This window comes from Chaetodon trifascialis, chromosome 12 (assembly GCF_039877785.1).
Source record: "Chaetodon trifascialis isolate fChaTrf1 chromosome 12, fChaTrf1.hap1, whole genome shotgun sequence".
In the NCBI taxonomy this organism is placed as follows: Eukaryota; Metazoa; Chordata; class Actinopteri; order Chaetodontiformes; family Chaetodontidae; genus Chaetodon; species Chaetodon trifascialis.
Genome location: NC_092067.1, coordinates 15,331,832 through 15,352,754, shown reverse-complemented (window position 1 = coordinate 15,352,754; position 20,923 = coordinate 15,331,832). Strand labels below are relative to the sequence as shown.

Sequence of the window (20,923 nt, the reverse complement as noted above, 5' to 3'; positions counted from 1 at the left end):
CATGAAAAAGGAATTTTAAACATGGCTGTTTATCTTCTAATAAAAAACAGCCAGTATGGATTTATAAATGATATGGATCATGAGAGGTGTATCGGTGGGAGGAGTGCAATAAAAGGAAGGCTTAAAATCAGCCTTTGTAAACTGCGGCAAACTGAATTACTTTCACTATAACACCAGTGAAACAAAGAAATTATGATTTAAGTTGTCATGGATTTGAACATCGTCTTCCACAAGAAACAGCTTCAAACGGAAATAGCACAGGCTTAAATCAATCACACCATTGCAAATTTAATCAAGTAAAGGTACAAAATGCATTGAGTTTTCAGGAAAAAAAGAAAACATCTTTATTCAATATTTCAGTAACCTTTATGTACCTTGAAATTAAAATACATTTAAACTGACTGTACTGTAAGTATGGCAATACATACACACATATAAACATGTATGTGGTGCATTTTTCGTATGTATGCTGTATATCATTAGCAAATGTACAATACGTACAGCTATGTGCAAGTTTATTCTCTGTACATGTATATGAAAAGTAAAAACTCCGATTTTTCATATCTTAATGTTATCCCTCATACTCGCATGTAGAATTGCAAGTGCACATACACACACATTAACATGCGCACTACAACAATTAACAAAGGATTAAAGCAATTTGTTACTGTACTTTTTAGGAAATGAATTTGCATTGGCGACGTTGTAGAAGACCTACACAGCCAACAACAATTCAACAGAAACATGGTATTGTAAATAAACCGTACATCAGAATGTGCAGGTTAACTTCATCTTTGCCCTCAAGGTGCCTTTTTTTTTCTTTTTTTTTCTGTGACTTGTACTTGACAGTGTAAAGACAGTCTTTTTGAGGTAGACTGCTCAGTTTCAAGGGCAAGCTTTTATTTATTTATTTTTTTGTTCTTTTTGTTGTTGTTGTTTTTTTAACTTTTTATCCACAAATGCATGACATTCAAAATGACAGGACATAAGTACTACATGTACAATATGTAGCAATGAGGTAGAAATGGTTATAAAAGAAGAAGCCAGACTATAAAACGACATAAGGATGGAATCAAAATCTTAAGCAGTTCTCAACAAAATGTAAGTACAGAAACACTGGCAGATTTTGAAAAAGAAAAAAAAAAAGCGATTCAAGTGACTGAGTTGGCATCACTGTGAGACTCGATGTGCTTATCGTCGCTTCTGCTCAAGTGTTGTTTGTGTCTGCTGGACCTTTTATCACATCACCCTCAACAATGAATGACTGTGTTCAATAATAACATCTATAGCATGAGAATACACACACTATCTAAATAAATGTGTAATTGTTTTTTTCTCATATCAGGCCTTTCTGTAAGCCTTTTTTACTGTCTAGTTGTGATGAAAATTAAAAGCAAATGTAGCTTCTCGTCCATGTGCCTCATGTTCCACTGTGCTGTGCTGCACTGTTCAGGAGACAAATTTAAAAAAAAAAAGCAAATACATGACAAGACCAGTTGTTGTCGGACTGATTACAAGTACTACTTAATTTGAGTGGAACATTTCCCCCTTTTCACATACATCTGTCTGCTAGTTCATGAACAGTCAACCTCTTCAACTCATGAAATCTGCACTTGTTAATGGCACTTAAGGCTTCTCAGCGCCTTCTTGTCAAAAACCTTGCAATGAGCAAAATTACTTGCTAAAATTCGCAATCAAGAAACACAGAAACAATTATATTCCAGTGTGACAATACACTGTATGGTATGTGACATTTTCTGCTAATATCCATGTAGCCTACTTGTTAAAGATTAACAAATTAGCCATGTTTCTCCTTGTACTCCAGGCAGAGGTGAGTGACTGTTCATAAACTCAAGACAGGATAAAACTGAACAACTACAAACGCTTCACAAAACTCACACACATCTTGAAAATATCTGACATGCTGTGATACAATAACTTAACAGTGCTGCGTGAGAGTGCTATAAAACTGCTGTTTTCAAATATCCACAGCTTACACTGTTGCATTAAACGTCACAACTCGTTAAAACAAATCATCACATTGAAAAGAAAGCTCTTCGACTTTGGCTTCAAGGAAAATTTCAACCAATAAACATGTCAAAATGTAATAATAAATGACACAATATTTAAGGGGAGCTATGCAGTTGTTTAAGCTCTCTGCTCATTTCCTGAAGTTCTTCAGTTTAAGCAACAAAAACAACCAGTTTAAGATGTATTTGGCATTAATATTAACCCTTTTCTGTGTAAGTACGGGTTATTCATGTTTGAAGCTTCCAAATGGGCTTGTACTTCGCTGATCATGTGAAAACAAATCTGACTCTGGTCCCTCTGGACATAATGTATGTAATGTACAGTAAGTCTCAGAAAAATGCTAAACAGCATGAATGAAAACACACAAAGAGTCAATTCTGAAAAGTCATTTGAAGTTAAAATCAAAGGACCCACATCCCAGAAACAATGGTGAAACATATATGGGCATTCATATTCTACGCTGCTGTATATTCATTTACATGCAGATCAGCAAAATGCATCTAATGGTGAATGTTTTGATTGGTTTGATCAAACTGCGTGGGGTTGGGTTCACCTTTTATCAATTACTGTAACTTGTGTGCATTCAGTGTAAATGCTGCCACCCGTCTCATGACTGGGGTACATATCTATAAATATGTAACACAAATAATGTGAAACTATAAGATGTTGCTAGCTTTCTCTGCTGCTACGTAGTTTCTCTGCTTTGTCTTTAAGCTCTGTATACATCTTAATAGCGGTGTGGAAGAGTTCATGATGCCAAATCAGGTGGCAGTGATCAATATGCACGCTGTCCAATAAAAAAAAGACCAAGTAAAACATGTGCAATAGGCAACAAACATGAAGGGACCTCCTTTGAAAAACAAACACAAGGTCCTTTAGTGCCTCTGCAGTATTATACGCCTACACCTACAGTGCTGTCTACTTCAGTGGCATTTTTCAATGTGCGAGTGCGTTGCTTTCCTTACTGCTCAGAGGAAGTAATACATTCAATGACATTTTTACTTGCCAATTCAGCTGTCAGTCCTGCCCTTCATTGCCAAAAACGTTGCATGGAATTGTACTGATTAACGGCAACAATTAGTGATCAATAGCACTGTAAACACGACAGCTTTAAGTGTGAAAATGACAAAAGAGTAGAGAAGGAAAAAAAAGCAGTTTTGTGTACAGTGACATAGCCTTCCAGCTCTTAAAAAGGAATGCCACTCAATGCATGAATGTTACAGTTATGGCCTGAGACAAACAAACCAGTTCAACTGTAAACTTTGTATTGAAAGAATGTGCACCAAACATCACGAATACGGTCACATTTGGATTTTCTATTTGACATCGCAGATTGTGGGACCAAACAAGCAATGGCAACAAGATCCACCGGTGAATGTTAGCTAATGCAGACCAAATTGTCCTAAGGCATAGTGTATCTCAAACTTGATTCAGTGGCTTTCCCCTTTAAGAGCTTTATGTGGCGAGAAACAGGGTTCAAAATGTAAAGCTAATAGATTTTGCACACAACAAAATACTGTTTGGTGTTCTCTCAAAAGGTTTCCTCATCAAACAGGCAGAACAGGTGCTGACATTACGCTGTCTTCATGAATTTGTCTTTCAGAGATAACTAACAAACTGAGGTAGAAAGGAACTTAGGCTATACATAATCCTTAGGTTTTATTAATGATAAAACGGCAGCGGGATGGAATGAAATAGCTCGGGGCAGTTGTCTTTCTCAACCCCAAGATGTTTGTCTGCACCTTTCAAATTCCTCTCAGCTCTGCATCACCACAAGCTAAAGTAAAGAAGGTGAAGAAACCCAAATGAATGACTTGTTTTGTCTTGTAAATAAACCAGAATTACTCTCATACATTCATTGTAGGAACCTTCTCATTTCATTTTTGAGGTATTGTATATCCTTACATGGTTTGATGATGGAATTTCAAATGCCAAGCCAAATGCTCTTGTAGTGTGTAGTGCTTTGACACAAGCTTATGAGGTACTATACATATCATTATCACTTTCCTGAGTTTTCAAATAGAGAACATCAAAAGAAATAATGGTAGAGTTTCACATTTATGTGAAACACTGTAAATTACTATTGTAACAATATTTTAACAACAATTACATAGTCATTTATTGTTTCGGTTGAAGTTGTAAAATAATATTCGTTTTTGTCATTTCATCTATAGTGGAGAGGCTATTACAGCAACCAAATTCACCTTAAGTCTGCTAGAAAACAAGTCACATTGTTTCAGCAAAGAAAAACATGTCAACATTACTGTAATTAAAGGATTTACACATACATAAAACCTTTGTAAGGTAATGAAGCCCAACTGTAATCATGTCAATAAATCTAATTTAGCTCAAATTAACCACAACTGTTCACAGAGAGCACGAAACAGACACGGCTGTAGAACACTGTTCTAATGGAAAAGAGAAAGCAGGTTTTTTGTCTCATTTTAAAGCTTTTTTATATATATTAGCACATCACCAATGAAGATTGTGAGAAAGAAAAAAGTTAAACAGCACCACCTCAGGCACTTGATAGCAACTAAATCTCAAGATCAGCAGAATAGTATGTATATATATTTATATATGTATATGTATATACAAAAACAGGGGGCATCTTTTCCAAGTCGTTTGAGTTTTAGTGAGCACATGGGATCAGCCACATAAAGCATTTAATTCATCTATACCAATGTGCGATGTCCGGACTGTCATCTTCTGTCTAAAGCCTTCAAGGACAATCCCTTAGCTGTATATTATATGTTCATGTCACCACTGTTTTTCATATTTCTTGTTCTCTGAAGGCCAAACACTTGCCTGTATTAAACTACTGGCTGTAAAGAAATTGTGTTTGGTGGGTCTTTTTTATTGACTACAACCAAACATTTTATTCCACTCAGTGTACATGTCAAGTTCTTTTTGTGATATGCTGGGCTGGAATTTGCAAAACACATTGTCAAAGTCCTGGTAGGAGACCGGTCTCATCTGAGTGGGATGGATACTTGACAGGTCAGTACCAGGAATGCCATGGAGAGGACCTACTATGGCCTCTTGACACAGCTGGGCCACATCCAGTCCTGAAAAGCCCTCTGTCCTCTGAACCAGTAGTGACATCTCTTTGTCACTAAGACAGTAGTTGTGCTGTGAGAGCAGTTGGCTGATTATCTGGTGTCGTGCTGTCCCATCAGGCAAGGGGATGAGCAGTCGCTTGGTAAAGTACCTCCGTAGGGACTCTGGGATCTCTTCAGGCTTATTGGTGGAGCAGACCACAAGGACATGGTCCTCAGCAGAGGTCAGAATACTGTCAAGCTGCATGAGGAGCTCAGCCTTGAGGCGATTCACTGGGCTGTCCTCACTGAGCTGGGCTGACAGCAGCAGGTCTACCTCTCTGATGAACACCACTGCTGGCTGACGACACCGGGCCACCAGGAAAGAAGCCTGGATGATTTTGTCCCCTTCCCCGAGCCACTTGGTCACCAGAGCTGAGCTGCTGAGTCGCAAGAAGGCAGCCCCCAGTTGGCTGGCCATGCAGTGGGCCAGCAGTGTTCTACCGGTTCCCTGAGGTCCAAATAAAAGGAGGGTCCGAGGTAATGTGGCGAGTCCACTAAACATATCTGGCCTCAAAATGGGCCATAGTATCTCCTCCTTGATGGCTGCTTTGGCCATATCCAGCCCTGCAATGTCACTCCAGTCCACTGGAGGGCCCTGCTGAAGGATCTCTGTGGTCACCATCTCCACCAGGTTGGAGTCACTGTTCTTGAGTTGTTCCTCCGCAGCATGGATGGACGAGGTAGCCGCACCAATGTCAGGCCCTGTTAGGGAGTGAGAGTGGTGCTGTCTGTGCTCTTCAGTTTGCTCGCTCATGATGGGGGATCCAAACTTGCTGTAGGGCTCACCAGTTCTGAGATCACCCACAGAGCTTTTGGCTGATCCATAGGATGGAGGAGTTAATGCTCTGCCAGAGTGTACAATAAATTTTCTTTGTTGATCAGAAGACATCGGCTGTTTGGTTGGCTTAAATGCTAAAGACGATGCCTCAGCATTCCTGTCGAAGCCATTGCCCCTGTTTGAATCTGAGATACTGCTGTCTGCTATTCTGTACATTGGGCTCTGTGAAGAGCGCTGTTGGTTATAGTTGAAATTGCCGAAGCTAGAGTCCATATCTCCATGTCCACTCATGTAGAAAGCTTTTCGTTTTAATGAGTTGGATGTGCTGCCATTCAAAGGTGTTGGTGCAATTGGTGTATGATTATGGGACTGGTAGGTGTAGCCAGGCAGTGTAGAAGGAGGGATTGGTGTTGGAGCTGCAATACCGGATGGCAGATAAGCAGAAGGAGGGGGCGCTCCCCCAGGGCTATAACCAGGGCCAACACTAGTCTGAGAAGGATACCCTGTTGGAGGATAATTGTAGTTGGGAAGGTTTGGAGACCCAGCGTTGTAGCTCGGCACTAAGGTGGGGGGAGGAGGCGGGGGTGGTGGTTGTAAGAGCCCAGCACTGTGCAAAGGAGAGGGGTGTGGGGAGGGGAGGGCTGGGGTACTCTGGCCGCTGTAGCTAGAATGCAGGTAGGAGCCGTTGTAGCTGGCAGTATATTCCTGAGAGGTGAGGCCCGAGTGGAGAGTAGTGGCTGTGTGGCTCCCACAGTTACTGCTGGAATAGCTCGGCTCAGACAAGCTGCTGGCCACCCCTGGGGAGCTGCCTATGCTAGCCGACACATCTGTAGGGGGTAGGGCAGCTGTCATTCCAGCTTTGCTCACAGATATAACATCTGGAGCACAGTTCATTGGGTAAATCCCCTCCTGCCAGGACTCATTCTCTGACTTTCGTCCATTCATGAGTCCAGTGGTGCTATCAGAGTAGGAACACAGCAGGGCTCTTTCATTTGGGCCCTCTAGGATCCCAGAGTACTTCTCTGCGTATTTCTTAAGCAGATTGGAGGCAGTCAGTGCAGAGATGTCATCATTTGCCCACGCATACTGGTACGTTCGCTGTAGGTGCCCCCGGTAGGCCTCTACTTTGTGTGCTGGCGAGCGGGTAGTGGATGAGATGTCAAAGTGTTGCTCTGCCCATTGTGTGTGCTCTGGGGTCCACTGCATCTTTAGACCTGGATATTCCGTATAAGAAAGAAATATGTCAAAGTAAGCATTAAATCATGATACATAATTATTTAAGAATAATGTTCTAATATTTCTATAATAATAAAATGGTACATAATTCAAATACTGTGAAAATGTCTAGAATGCATGACTTGTCTGTTTTTTCTAATTGGAGAGGAGAAATTGGGAAATTACAAAGAAAAAAGCAAGAGTTTTTCACATGATCAATGTCCAGATGTCTCATTTGGCAATCAGACAACGCTAACTGAACACACACCATGTTCAGCATGAGGACCCAGCACCTGGTTAGCGTGGTATAATCCACCCAACACAGAGCAGAATGACACAGACATTGAGGGTCAGTCTATAATCCAACTCTCATCTGAGGCATTCTGAGACAGTTTCAAATCTGCTTGGAGGAGAGCAGCAAAGCAATCTTCCTTGGCAGCGCTCTGTTGCTTTCATCACACAAACCCCTCAGCCCAGCATGAATTACATCCACATCCAGTCTGCCTACTGCTTCCTAGTCCACAGAGTGAGGGAGGGGAAAAAAAACATGCTTCACTTGTCTTTTTCTCTGCAGCCTCTCTCAGCCTCTCTGTATGGCCCTAAGGGTTTGAATGACATAAATAATCAAGTTAAATCCTGAAGTCAATCTGCAAATAAAAGCCTTTACACACACTGTCATCTTTTACTCTGCATGGGATTATCAGATGTACTATACCACCAAAGAATATAGACTATTAGAGAGGTTACAGCTTAAAACAATCAGAGATAGTGTGCAGAGCCCCGCACATCTTCCATCAGCACTAAGCTGACCAAAAGCTACAAGAAGATATGAGAAGAGATGCGTTTAACCAAACTTTCCCCTCCTTTTACAGTGGTCCATGCCCTTGCTGAGCAGGCACTGCGGTGCCATACTTTCTACTTCAGTAGGTTAAGTCCATGTTGTAGGATTTAGGCAACAAACAGCCACTGTCCAGAGGCAGATTACAAACGCAGTGTTTGTCTATAGGTTCCCTTCTGACTCCCTCCCAGCTATTTGCCCACCAGCCACGCTAGACACCAGGAGCTAATTAGCAGGATGATGCTGCACTAATTGTGTTAATTTACAAGGTTTTAGTCAAAGAGATCCATGCTATGGCTCACACGGTTGTCAACCATCCAAGCTAATGATTAAGAAAGAGAGCCTGAGGCAAAAGCCCGGGCAGACAAATATGGGATTCTGTATGCTGTAACATACAAAGGTTTGTGAACCTGCGGAAAATAGAATATATATTAAAAACTGTGAGAAAGATAATAAAAACAATACAATGTCTTTCATGTAAATCGAAACCTTTTTTTACTTAAAATGTGTAGAACTGAAGAAAATGCATGAATGACACCTCTAAAAATACCAAGACTCACTGAGACTAAATAAGACTTCTTAAGGGAAATATTATTTTTCCAGAGCAGCTTGTCACACACCTGATGTTTTTTTTTTCTCATGTTATCACCACATTGAAATACTATTTTAACAAACTGTTGAATATATTTTTTCCGCATTGCTGCTGAGAAAAAATCCCTTCAAAACAAACAAAACAGTATTTGGACAATAGCAACTAGCACCGCGTCGTCTGCCAAAAATCTCAACCATTCACAGCATTTTCTGACACTGCAGTGCAAGTATCAGGATAATGGTTTTTGTAAAATCATTCAGCAGAGTTCATTAACACTCAAGGCACATTTTGTCAATAGCAGCTTATTGAGTGAGATTCTCCTATTACTGTTAATCCTCTCTGAACAATGTGCCACTTTGTAAAATCAAAGAAGTGCTACTCGCAAAGTGTACTTGAGATCTCTGAGCATCAGGTATTTTGTAAAATGGAAACCATCCAAGATGATTATATAAATACAGCACACTGCTAAAAACAGACTGAGAAAGACTTTCACTTTCTACACCGAAAATAACTCAAACCTGAGATTTGGATTTGTGAAACAAGACATTTTCTCCTCTGCTGGCAAAAACAGGTCTGTTCTATTAATACAGAGCCCACACAGAACAACACAGATTCATGGATTTTTGAACCATGTTAAATAACACAAGAGTTTCAGCATTACATACAATAGCAGTAGCATAATTACACATTGTTGTGTCTAAGTGTAAAATAATTCTCTTACCAAGATATTTACTAAGCTTACTATTTGCATTCTGCATTTTTGTTTGCACTGGACATTTAAACTCTGGACATCTCCTTTAAACTCATTTAAACACTTGACATTTAAACTTGCTTTCTGTTGCACTGAACATTTTTACTTTTACCTCTGTTTGGACATTTTTGCCTTTAATTCTGCTTGCACTGGACATCTTTACTTTTAGTCCTATTGCACTGGACATGTGGACATTTTTACATTTTTTACCTTGAACTTTTAATTCTTTGCTTGCTGTGCTTTTGGATTAGTTATTGCATGCCTTTTACTTAAAATTTGTGGAATATGCTGGAACTTGTGAATTTCCCTTGGGGATGAATTAAGTATCTATCTATCTATCTATCTATCTATCTATCTATCTATCTATCTATCTATCTATCTATCTATCTATCTATCTATCTATCTATCTATCTATCTATCTATCTATCTGTCTGTCTGTCTGTCTGTCTGTCTGTCTGTCTGTCTGTCTGTCTGTCTGTCTGTCTGTCTGTCTGTCCGTCTGTCCGTCTGTCTAGTTGAATGAGAACCAGACAGTTTCGACAAAGGTTATGGGAATGGGCAGTAAATGCATCCACACACAAACAGGCATACATACACTAACACATAAATAGACACAAATGCACACACACACACACACACACACACACACACACACACACACACACACACACACACACACACACACACACACACACACACACACACACACACAGCACATTAGCATAATGATCTTGTACTTTGGTATTACGGTAAAACGTTGTCCTTTATTCCATCTGCCTGGAAATTCAAATACAACATCCACAGGTTCCTTTGTCTTTCTTTGAAATGGTATAATTACAAAGCGCTCCATTAGTGGAATGTTTTCAGATAGCCTCAGGGCTCGAGCTCAAATTCCACTGATCAGCCACCAACAAATACAGCCTTTGTTCGACTAATGTGTTTGTCAATTCATAGATCTGAATAATCCTCTATGGTAAATTTGAGATGATGGGAGTATAGGAAAATGATCTCTTTTGTCCGACATTTATCTGATTTTCGGAGATATCTTATAGGTCGATTCAGATCTAAATGATCACCCTGCTGAATTTGAGATTCATTTGAGGAGAAAACGTGCATTTGTCTTCATAACAGCACAAACTTGAAAGTGATGTCCTGGCATTTTGTGTTATATAACGTATACTTTATAGACCATCTCACTCACATTGAACCAGGTGGAGCAGAGACGCTTTTGGCATGTGATGCCATGGTGTTATGCTATGGTGTTTAATTTCTGCTTCAGTGATCATCATCGATGAAACAGAGATGCTGACCTTTTTGGGAACTATTAATCTGGTAGCCTAGGCCGTTTTTTAAGCAAACAAGAGTGGGCCTCCACTCTGTCCATCCAATTTCCCAGTGCGTAAATTGGACCGCTGCTTGCCCAATTCTCTATTCATTACTGTGCTGCTGAAAGGAAACACAGAGGTGGCAGAGCGGTTTTCTTTTCCTCTTTTTGTGTGTGCGTGTGTGCGTGTGTGTGTGTGGGGGGGGGGGAAGAGAGAGAGAGCAAAATGCCTTCCAGGAGGATTCCCAAGCATAAAGAGCTGGACTTTCCTTCCTCTTTTTTGGTTTGGGGGAGGGGAAGGTGGGAGGGTTGAGGGAAGTGAAAGCTGTCGTAATTGAAACGTGGCCTAATCAGACTCATTACCATTTTTACCAATTTGCACCACCAAAGATGCTTATTAGGTAACTGTGTTTAATAAGCCGCTCTTTAGAAAACTAACTGTAATGAGCTCTTTAAAGTCAGACTTGAGCGTGATTATGCACTGGAAGTGTTTTGCAGAGCCGAAGCAGACTGGTATGTTTAGTCATGTACGATGTCATAATTAAGCTGCACAAACTCCACACTTCACACCACACAATAGTCCCAGCTGAGGCAGTAGACATGCTGAAAAGTATTTATAATTACTGATCATTACATCCCTGGGATTTTCATCGCTGGACGTAAACATAATTATGGGAGCTTTTGCTTTTATTCTGTACACACAGACCACTCTACTTGACAAGCGTGCAAATATTGCAGACAGACAGTAATTACGTTTATAAATAAAAACAAGCTCATATTCATATTCAAATTCACTGGAGATATTCTAAGTAGGGGTGGGGCAAAACATTCTAATACAATGTGAAATGGTAATCGGTATGGCTACAGTCCCATTCATCTCACATATCAAGTTAAGACTATTTAAACTCAATTTAGAGCTCCATGTGGCAGTAATTCCAATCTTTAGATGGCAGGGTGCCATTTAACCCCTCATTTAGAAAAGATATGCCTTCCTCAGTCACCGTCTTTTCCAGGGCGACTGCCCATACATTTCACAGTCTGACCACCCATGGCAGCAAATTACTACATGTCTGCACGCTATCAAAGTCCACCGATCCCAGTGGATTCTATACTAATCCCACCATAAAAGGTGGAAAATGACTGTACAAGCGTTCACTTACAGTATGTTTATTGTAGCTGACCTGCCTGGCAGGCAGACAGCTTCCTGTGATGGGACCTCTTTGTAATCATAATACTCATGATGCAGCAAGAAAGTGAGTGAGATGGTTATTGTGACGGAGCTGTTATCACTTCCTTTTAGGGTAACACTTACTGTAATATTAAGGTACACCTATTCACCCTTAACAAGCTGCTTATTAGCATATTGGCTCTTTATTAGTTATTAAGCACTTATTAATGTCTTATTCAGCATGACCATATTCTACAGCTACTAGGCCATTAACTAAGAACTTTCCTTCAATAACCTCCTAATTATTGTTTCTTGTTAGTAAGTAAAGACGTTGTTGTACATGAACAAGCATGTGAGACATCAACTAATGATTATATTGATGAACAATAAATCGGATTTGATCAATCTGATAAAATATTGATTCGAGATGACATAAAAGGCTAGATGTTAGGTTTCCTTTTTTCAATTTGTCCATTCATCAATGTAATCAATCACGCAGCCAATGGGATGTCACAAATGTTGATCACAACCTGTTAGAGCACAAAAACTGCACATTTAGTCTGACAATGAGAAAAAAAGTGCTAAGAATTTGTTAAAAGCAAGCAACAAATTGGTGGACCTGCTTACATTACTTGATACGTGACTGAAAATAATTGAATTAATTATCTCTGCCAGGCTTATGTTGTGGGTGTGTGTGTGTCCGTGTGTGAATCTGTCCATAGCTAACCTACTACATTAGCCTAATATTTTTGGGGCACATTTATAACTGTATGCTCAAGGACCACTCGTGGTTGCTGTGATTCACAATTTTTGAAAAACCTATTTTATTGACCGCTCTATTTTATACCACCATTGACTGCTGACTCCTCACTCCTCTTAACCGGCCGGTACTGGGGGCCACAAGTGATCAACAACTGCTTCACCCACAGGCCCCCCAGGCACACCTGGCTGGGATCTGCACTGTAGTGAGTGCACTCTTCTACTTATCATTGAGTTTATTAAAAATTTTATGTTAATCGTGAATCTTTCTGTCAAAAATAATGACAAACTGTGCATTTGTTCACATGGCAGCACACCAAGTAACATCCAATGATGTAATGAGGACACATGAAAGTGATAAAGTGATATGCAAAGAATTTGTTAAATTATGATAACGCTCCTCAGACATGTGTGCAGACCTCTGATTTGTGTCTGCAGTGTTAATCCTTGATATTATCACACAACGAATGTCCTGTTTTTCTTGATGGTGTTTTTTAAGCAATAGTCTGTACATTCCATAAAGATGTTTGTTCATCGCTTCCCACCTGCTAACACTGCCAACTGTGTTCCTTAAAACACATCCAAAATGGAGACGCCGCTACCGGGCACTAAATTCGGGTGTCTGTGGTGGCCATAATTACAAGTATGTGGCTTTGCACATGAAATCACACAAAACAATCACATTATTCAACATATAATGTTCAAACTTCACTACAATATCATGCTGTGCTATATGTTTTTAGCAGGCGAATCTAGCTGGTTTCTATTCAGTAAAACTATATTTCAGAGACCCGGAAGACCACAAGAGAGCTTCTGCACCCGGACCCTCTAATAATGAAACACTCAGTGTGGTTCCTTTACGTACCAGCGGTAGAAATGCATTACATGTTGTATTACTGAACAGTTAAAAATACTGTTTCAGACAAAACTATTAAAACCTGTTCCGGTGAGGAAGTTGTCACAGCACTCCCATGTGCCTAAGTGGATTCACCACTTCTGATCACCATTAGTAAACCTGCATTCAAGTTCTATGCTAAATTAATTAGTTAATTAATTAATCAACACCTCTGTTACACTGCTTTCATATATGCAATTAGAAATGTCATCAACCATGCTAATTTTCCTGTTTCCAAAACAAGTACTCTCACATAATACACAGAGCCACGAAACAAAAAGTCACAGAATAAATGCAGCACAAGACTAAAAACCTTGTATCCTTGTATAACCTTGTATATCATCACATAGAATTGAGGCGGACGGTTTCTGCAGCTGCATCTAAAACTGACTATATGAAATCAGTTTGGTAGTTAAACTGCATCAAATGGTCAAAATCACACCTTCATTAGCTCACCATCTTTCTTTATATAGCTGCAACCAAACTGAATGCCATTCTGCCAGGAAGACGATTCACTGCCACAGGGTTTCACCTCTGAGTACAAGTATAAATCCTCAGCAAATAACACCTGTTTTATCTGCAGCTACAGTGAATGTGCTCCTGCAGCTTACGTTATACAGGTCTTGTGTTTGTGTTATACAGAAGATGGTGGTCATGAAAAAAGAACAACAAAGCCTGCTGCTCTTACAGTGAGTCGAAAAGATTCCTAAAACTGTATTGATCCACAGAGCAGCGCATTATTTCAACAGCAGCTGGTAACAGAAGAAAACTGTTTGCTGGCACGGGGCTGCTGCTGATTTGAATAATTCATATGAAATGTAATGAGAAGATGTAAATGTTCCCACTCAGAAATCATCCCATAATTTCACTGTACAAATGTCCACTTTGGATTTTAAACGTCTTAGAAAGACGTAGTACATTACTGAGTACTGTGTAAATGTTTTGGTGATAGGAAAAATACTCTGGAGAACAGGCAGTACACAGAAAGTCCTGAAGTTGTTCCTCCATTGTAACGAACATGGGCATTGTAGTTTATTTTCAGTCAATCCCACATAAACTCTCCTGCTGCTGTAAATACTTACTCATGTGCCACATGTCTATTAACAGGCAGCTGAAAATAGTCCCAGACAAAATAAGTATTTAATCCTGTTTGAGAAATGTTAAAATCTACGGAGCCCAGCTGTTTTAGAACATTAGTGAACCTTTTCTTTAAAATCAAATGATATATTCTTAAAGATCTTCAGGAATGAATGGGCTTTTGGCTGAGTGGCACAAACTCAATATATTCACAGTGACGGAGGAATATACGCGAGATCATTTATGTTTTGTTGTTGCGTGTGAATTTTGCAGATTCTATAACTTCATACAGTTCCACAGCATATACGTCTAATTAAATCTAGAGAAAGCTCACTGGTTTGGACAGCAATATGGTAGAAGAAGCCAACTAGTGCAAAATATGTTCATACTTTTCTTTCTATATGGCAAACTTTATAGTGATTCTCAGTGAATATACCCAGATATTGAAAACTTCAATTTGATAACATAATGCATTCTTTTCTACATACCCTGGATATTCTCACATCCCATGGGTTTTTGGGCTGAGCTGATGATAAACTCTTTTGGCTTGAGGGGAACATGTATTTCTCATTTTTTCTCTGTAATACAGTAAATCGTGAGGTTGAGAGATTCTCTGAGCTGTCATTTCTCTGTCTCAGTGATGCTAATTAAACCATGACTCTTCAGGCCAAGAGGCCCCTGAGGCTACATCTTCCATTACTACCCTAAGTATAGCTAAATCCACACACATTCTAAACTAACAGCCCTCCACACACAAGTAGAACTTGTACACTGAATAAAATAAGACAATTATAGGAGACAGGCTTCATAGAGTTCTGTAGTGCATAATACTGATGAATACTCAAATGGCTTGTTAGTTAGAAGAACACAGTCATTGATCTCAAGCACTTGGTAAAACTTGTTTCATATGTACAGTACAGGCAGTGGTTTTTGCGAGCCTCTATGAACTTGGCTACTCTGCCTCTCAAGGGATCACTTACACACTTCAAAAGAGAAGAGAGGCAGATTGTGACCTTGCTACATGAAGGCTCATTGACCAAAAGCTATTCACTAACATCTTCACTCCCCAAAGTCCTGTTACTCCAAGGAAGAATCCAATGAAAGAGACACAGGCCGTCAGGGGAAACAAAAAACGCAAACACCAAAATTTGGTCAGATTTTAAGGATTTTTATCACATCGATCACATCTTGACTTTTAGTGTAAAGCAGCAGTTTGATGGCACCATGCGAGAGCCAGTCATCTGATTTTCAAACCAGCAGGCCAAACCCCTTTGGAAATTAAGCGATTATCTTGTTCACTGGTCCGATTCACAACAGTGATTACTTCACACTTCCAACCATTAGACTTTACAGCCATGTTAACCTGGTTAAGACAGGAAGCAAATCACATTGTAAAAAAAATCTCATTCTTCACAGCATGATCTTCAGACACAAATCACAATGAAATGTGTTCTTGTGTTCTATGTGTATCTTATCTGGTAATTACTGTTTTATCATTAATAATAATAATGATGATAATAATAATAATCTTTTTTCCAGTTTAAGTCTAACATATTTAAATCTGCTGGCCGTAGTGTCCGGTGAAAATAATTGCCCAGTTAGATGTCAAAATATTCTGGCTCTAAATGCTGTTTTCCCCCCACTGCTTCTCTGATGTCTGCCCTCTCTCTCGCTCCTCTCCCGTTATTTTCACATCTCACTCAGTGAATTAAGGGCTTATTTCTACCAAACCGGTCGGTGGTGATTGTTAGAACAGTAGAAAGATGAACCATCAAGGTTTTGGTGATTTTTATTTCGATTCAGTTTAAATTAATGTGTTTTGCTTTGATAAAATTACTGTTTTTGTAAATGGAGTCTGGTGGCCTTGGTGAGAGTGATAGCAGCTGTTTCTGGTTAAACAAAAAGGGTCTTACTCTCTAACAAAAAGGTCTATCTTTATGGATCCTTTCCATAGCATCAGACACTTAGACCAGCAATCTGAGCCTGTCAGTGGCAAAAACAAACACTTTCAGTGGACGTACATTGACAGTGCACAAACGCCCAGAAGGATTGCATTGCAGCCTGTTTCGTGGCTGCCGGCCGCAGCGCCCTCGCTCAATACTGGACCAATTTCAAAAATTGTTGTACCCGTTAGCCACTTAGACACAAAAACATGGGAAAATAGACTTCATAAACACAGCTAATATTTGACCAGAATTTCACTCACTGAAATCTTTCAGGACATGTGGACCAGCACTGATTCCAACCCTGGAGGGGGATTTATTTATTTATTTATTTTTGACATACAGCTAGCTACACAGCCAGTGGTATAACCTCAGGCTATCACAGAGAAACTGCTGTTCTGTTTAGAATTGTTGATACGACAACGTTTAATGGAGTTATACGGAAGGAGTTAGTTAAAAACACACAAAAAAATTACCAAAGTTATCAACAAAGTAAGAAGAAATAATGGTTTTGGCATTTTTTCAAAGATGTCTATGTATTGTATTTTAGAAATATCTACTTAATTTGGCGTGCTAACCATTTAGCCCCGTTCTGTATTGTCTTGTAATTCCACTTTGTACCTCAAGGGGCGATAGCGAGTCACAGTAGCATCCAGTCTGCCCTCAGTGCAGCATGAGAAGATGAAGAAATAGTGCTACCCTGTTAGCGTATTATTCTAACCTGTTGTCGATCACATTGAAGGCATTGCGCCTCATTAGTCAATCAACAGAAAGGTAAAAGCACAACGGCTGAAGTCATACAAATTGGAGCAAAACAAGAGTTAAAATTACTAATAGTGCTTTCTTCCACTGGAGACGTCTCTTCAAAGTAAAGGGATGAAGTTTGATGCTGAACTCACAATATTTCGTCTTTACATGAGTAAAGAGCTGTTCGTGCTAACACTGGCTGTTTAGCAATGGCTTCTAAAAGAAGCTAATTGTATAACATTACTGACAGTGTTGATATTTTTGCTCAGTTAGCTGTTTGCTTATTGATATGCAGTTCAGACCAGTTAGATTTGCTATGGGAGGGACTGTGCATTTCCATTTACAATGAAAATACAGCAACACATCTGTGCTTTGACCAGATGCTAAACGCAAATATATGCAATGAAAAACAAGTGACAAAACAGAAGAGCATTTGCTGTTCTTTTCTCTATGACAGAAACATCACACAGACCACAACACTGTTAGCTCATCTCTCCTGTATGATGACAGAACTCAAGTGACATTCATCCAAAGAAAAATAAAGATTTCTTTGAATTAGCCTAAAATCATTGCTCAGAGCACAGAAATGAATGCACATGTGGGATTCAAAAGCAAATTTTGTTTTGTATACACGTGGAAAGCCAGGGCCATCTATCGTTCTATTTACTGTTTCCTTACACGTTAAACTGATGAAAAGTTTAAATTGAACTCTAATTGAAAATACCCAAGTGAACAGAAAAGGGATGTTTGCCTGTAACCACTGCCAGCTTTTCTCTGAAGCATTCTGAAGCTTTCTGCGGTATTGACTACAAGTCTCAAAGAAGGTCACTTCTCCAACACAGGCCAGACAAAAGGTGAAATGAGACAACTGAAGCAATCTTAGGTCAATATGAAATAGAAATCTCTCAGCTATACTGTAATAAAGTTACTGAAGTGAAGTAGTGAAGCCATAAAGGGGAACTTTTACAAGGAAAGAGCTGTCTAGGAGATTGGTTCGCCCACTGGCAAACAATGGCTTCTAAGAGCTAAGGTGGCATGGTCAGTGCAGCTCCATGGTGCTGAATTACAGCATTTGCTTTTAAAAGTAAGTTTGATTTTACAGGGAATTTAATATTACTGATTTTTATGTATGTGACAAAAAGTATTGCAGTCGAACAGAGTGTAAAAATCCTGATACGTTCTTAAATTTACCTTGAAGTAGTTTTAAAGTGATGAAATGAAATCTCATTCATATATTTTCTACCTGCTTGTTGCAGCACTTAATCTCATCTATGTGTATTTATGCTTGGACTGTAAAAGCAAATCAGATGCTGATGTTTTAGATATTTTGTGCAGCATTTTATACACATTTTTTGTGACTGGGGTTCATTGATAACACAGACACTGAAGTCACTCGCAAAACGGAAAAATAGCCATGTGTGTGAGTAGGAGCTAAGTGAGGTATTTATTATGAGAAATTTCTGAAGTACGCTCCTGCCAGCAATCATCACATAGCTCGATACAAATAGAATCAACTCCAAGCTTATTCAGTTACATCAAATTATGTGCAGAGAGCAAATCACCTGTTGACTGATATGCAGAGATACTGAGCAAACCTGCTGTGCGGTGGGGTTGTTGTCATCATTGTGGTGATTGTGACAGCAGGTGTTACAAGTGGTGTCAGTAGCTGCTGCGCAGAATGTGATCACATCAAGGTGCCATGAACTTGTTTGACAGAAGCTTTTTCTTCAGTGGTTTAATATGTTTCGGCGTGAAACAGTAAAATCTGTTGTCGGGATTTGGTTGGAACTTACATCTGAATATCTAAACTCATGCTACTGTTGTCATCTCCAGGTTGTCTAATAGGGATGGGGTGGCTTTACAATCATTTTTAATAATGACATTTTTAGATTAACTTAACATGATATTACATCATATGGGTGTACGGGTGTGTGTGTGTGTGTGTGCGTACGTCCGTGTCTGTGACTCTCTATATGTCTATATATGTCTCTGTGTATTTATGGGGGCAGGAGGGCTGGGTTTTCTTTTCTTTTCTTTTCTTTTCTTTTCTTTTCTTTTCTTTTTTCCTTTTATTTTTTACTGTTTTTAGCCTCTGTGAGGCACTCTGTGTTGCTTTTAAGTATGAAAAGTGCCATATAAATAAAGTTTGATTTGATTTGATTTGATTTGATATTAAGGATGTACCTTATAAAAATATGTGGAAATGCAATTTTTGTAAGTATTTTGCAGAATAATACACTACGGAACCTTTAAAGATAAAACAAATACATAATATTCCATATTATTTTGTGTAATCTGTATCATTGTTAGTATAAACACTAAACACGAATGTTGCCTCCAGCTCCACCACGTCATCTAAATTGACTTACTAAAAAAAAAAAATCAGTCAAAAGCCAGAACAGTGTGTGTGTGTGTGGTTGCTACTCGCCCAAAAAATATATATTCTATATAAATATTCTATACTGGAAATATTAACCTATCATTAGAAAAGTAAACTGAAATACATGAATTATTTACAAATAGGTCTCTTTTGTGTGAATCAGTGTGCATGTTGTAGCAGGGCACTGTAATTGTTTCAGTAGTGTAATCTGTATAAATAGCAGAGTTGTCTGTTGAAGACGACTGTATGAAGCAGGTGGATGAGAGAGTGGCAGCCTTCAAAGAGTTCAGTGCTTTGATAGAAACGAGGTAAGAAACCAAGAAGGGCTGTGCAATGAAAACTATTCCTTAATAGATTATGAAATGAAGGAATGAAAAAAGGTTCATCTGCGGCACAACATGAAATATAAATGAGATAATTAATAGAAATTGAGAGGTAGGCATTTCAAATATTTCTAAATTTGCTTTGTTGAACTAACACCTTTCTGGTGATATAAATCCATTCCTCAGTATGGAGGAATTTTACACCATAAAACAAAAAATAAAATAAAATAAAATAAATTAAAATAAACGGATACAAACAAACACATTTCACTAAGCTGACCTCAATATGCAGTTCCTTATGCAGTTTAGAGTAATGATTGTTCTACATTGTGCTGCATTTGCATGTTCAGAGTTCAACCAATTAAAAGCTAATTAATTAGACACAATTCTATTAAGAAACAAATCCCACTCATCAATATACACAACATAGGGTCAGCCATTGCTCAAATGTGAATTGGCTCTTTGCACCACATGGACAAGAGAAAAGCACAATAGCACTATTGGAGCTCACAATAAACAGTTTGGCACCGATATATTTGATAGAGCACGAACTCATCAGTGCTGATAGATTTTACTTCCCTGGATAGAAAGCAGGACCAGGAGGTGTCACTTCCAGATACAGTGCAGCTTTCTCTCAAACGGTCACTATTAGGAAAATGGCCAGGTGTTCACTATCACAACTCACTAATGCTCATATGTTACTAAACACACACAATACTGCAATCATACCCAACTCTAATTACTGTTCATCTCCATGGAGGAAACAAACGTCTGCTTGTAATCCTGCATTCAAGCTTTGTTGTCAGAATTATGAAGTGATTATAACTGAGTCCTGCACTGCCCCAACAAAACACTAAAAACCGAAAGAGATCGAAACTTGACTTCATCCGTTTGAATTTATATCTTCTGCTGCTTAAAAAAAATATTCTACAGCAGAACTGAACAAGAATTTACACATGTAGTTATATTGTTTCTTTCAGTTTAAGTTTGCATTTTGCTCT

The 20,923-nt window shown here is 39.0% G+C and overlaps 1 protein-coding gene across 3 annotated transcripts in view; it reads right to left on the bottom strand.

Annotated features, from left to right (window-relative positions):
* Positions 1–268: 268 nt before the first annotated feature.
* The window catches only part of fign (fidgetin), a 30,341-nt gene continuing 9,686 nt past the window's right edge, over positions 269–20,923 (bottom strand). For all 3 annotated transcript variants that reach the window (XM_070976648.1, XM_070976650.1, XM_070976649.1), the window contains one exon: positions 269–7,124. In XM_070976648.1, the coding sequence (XP_070832749.1) occupies positions 4,888–7,124 (2,237 nt within the window). In that variant the 3' untranslated portion in view covers positions 269–4,887. The remainder of the gene's footprint in view (positions 7,125–20,923) is intronic.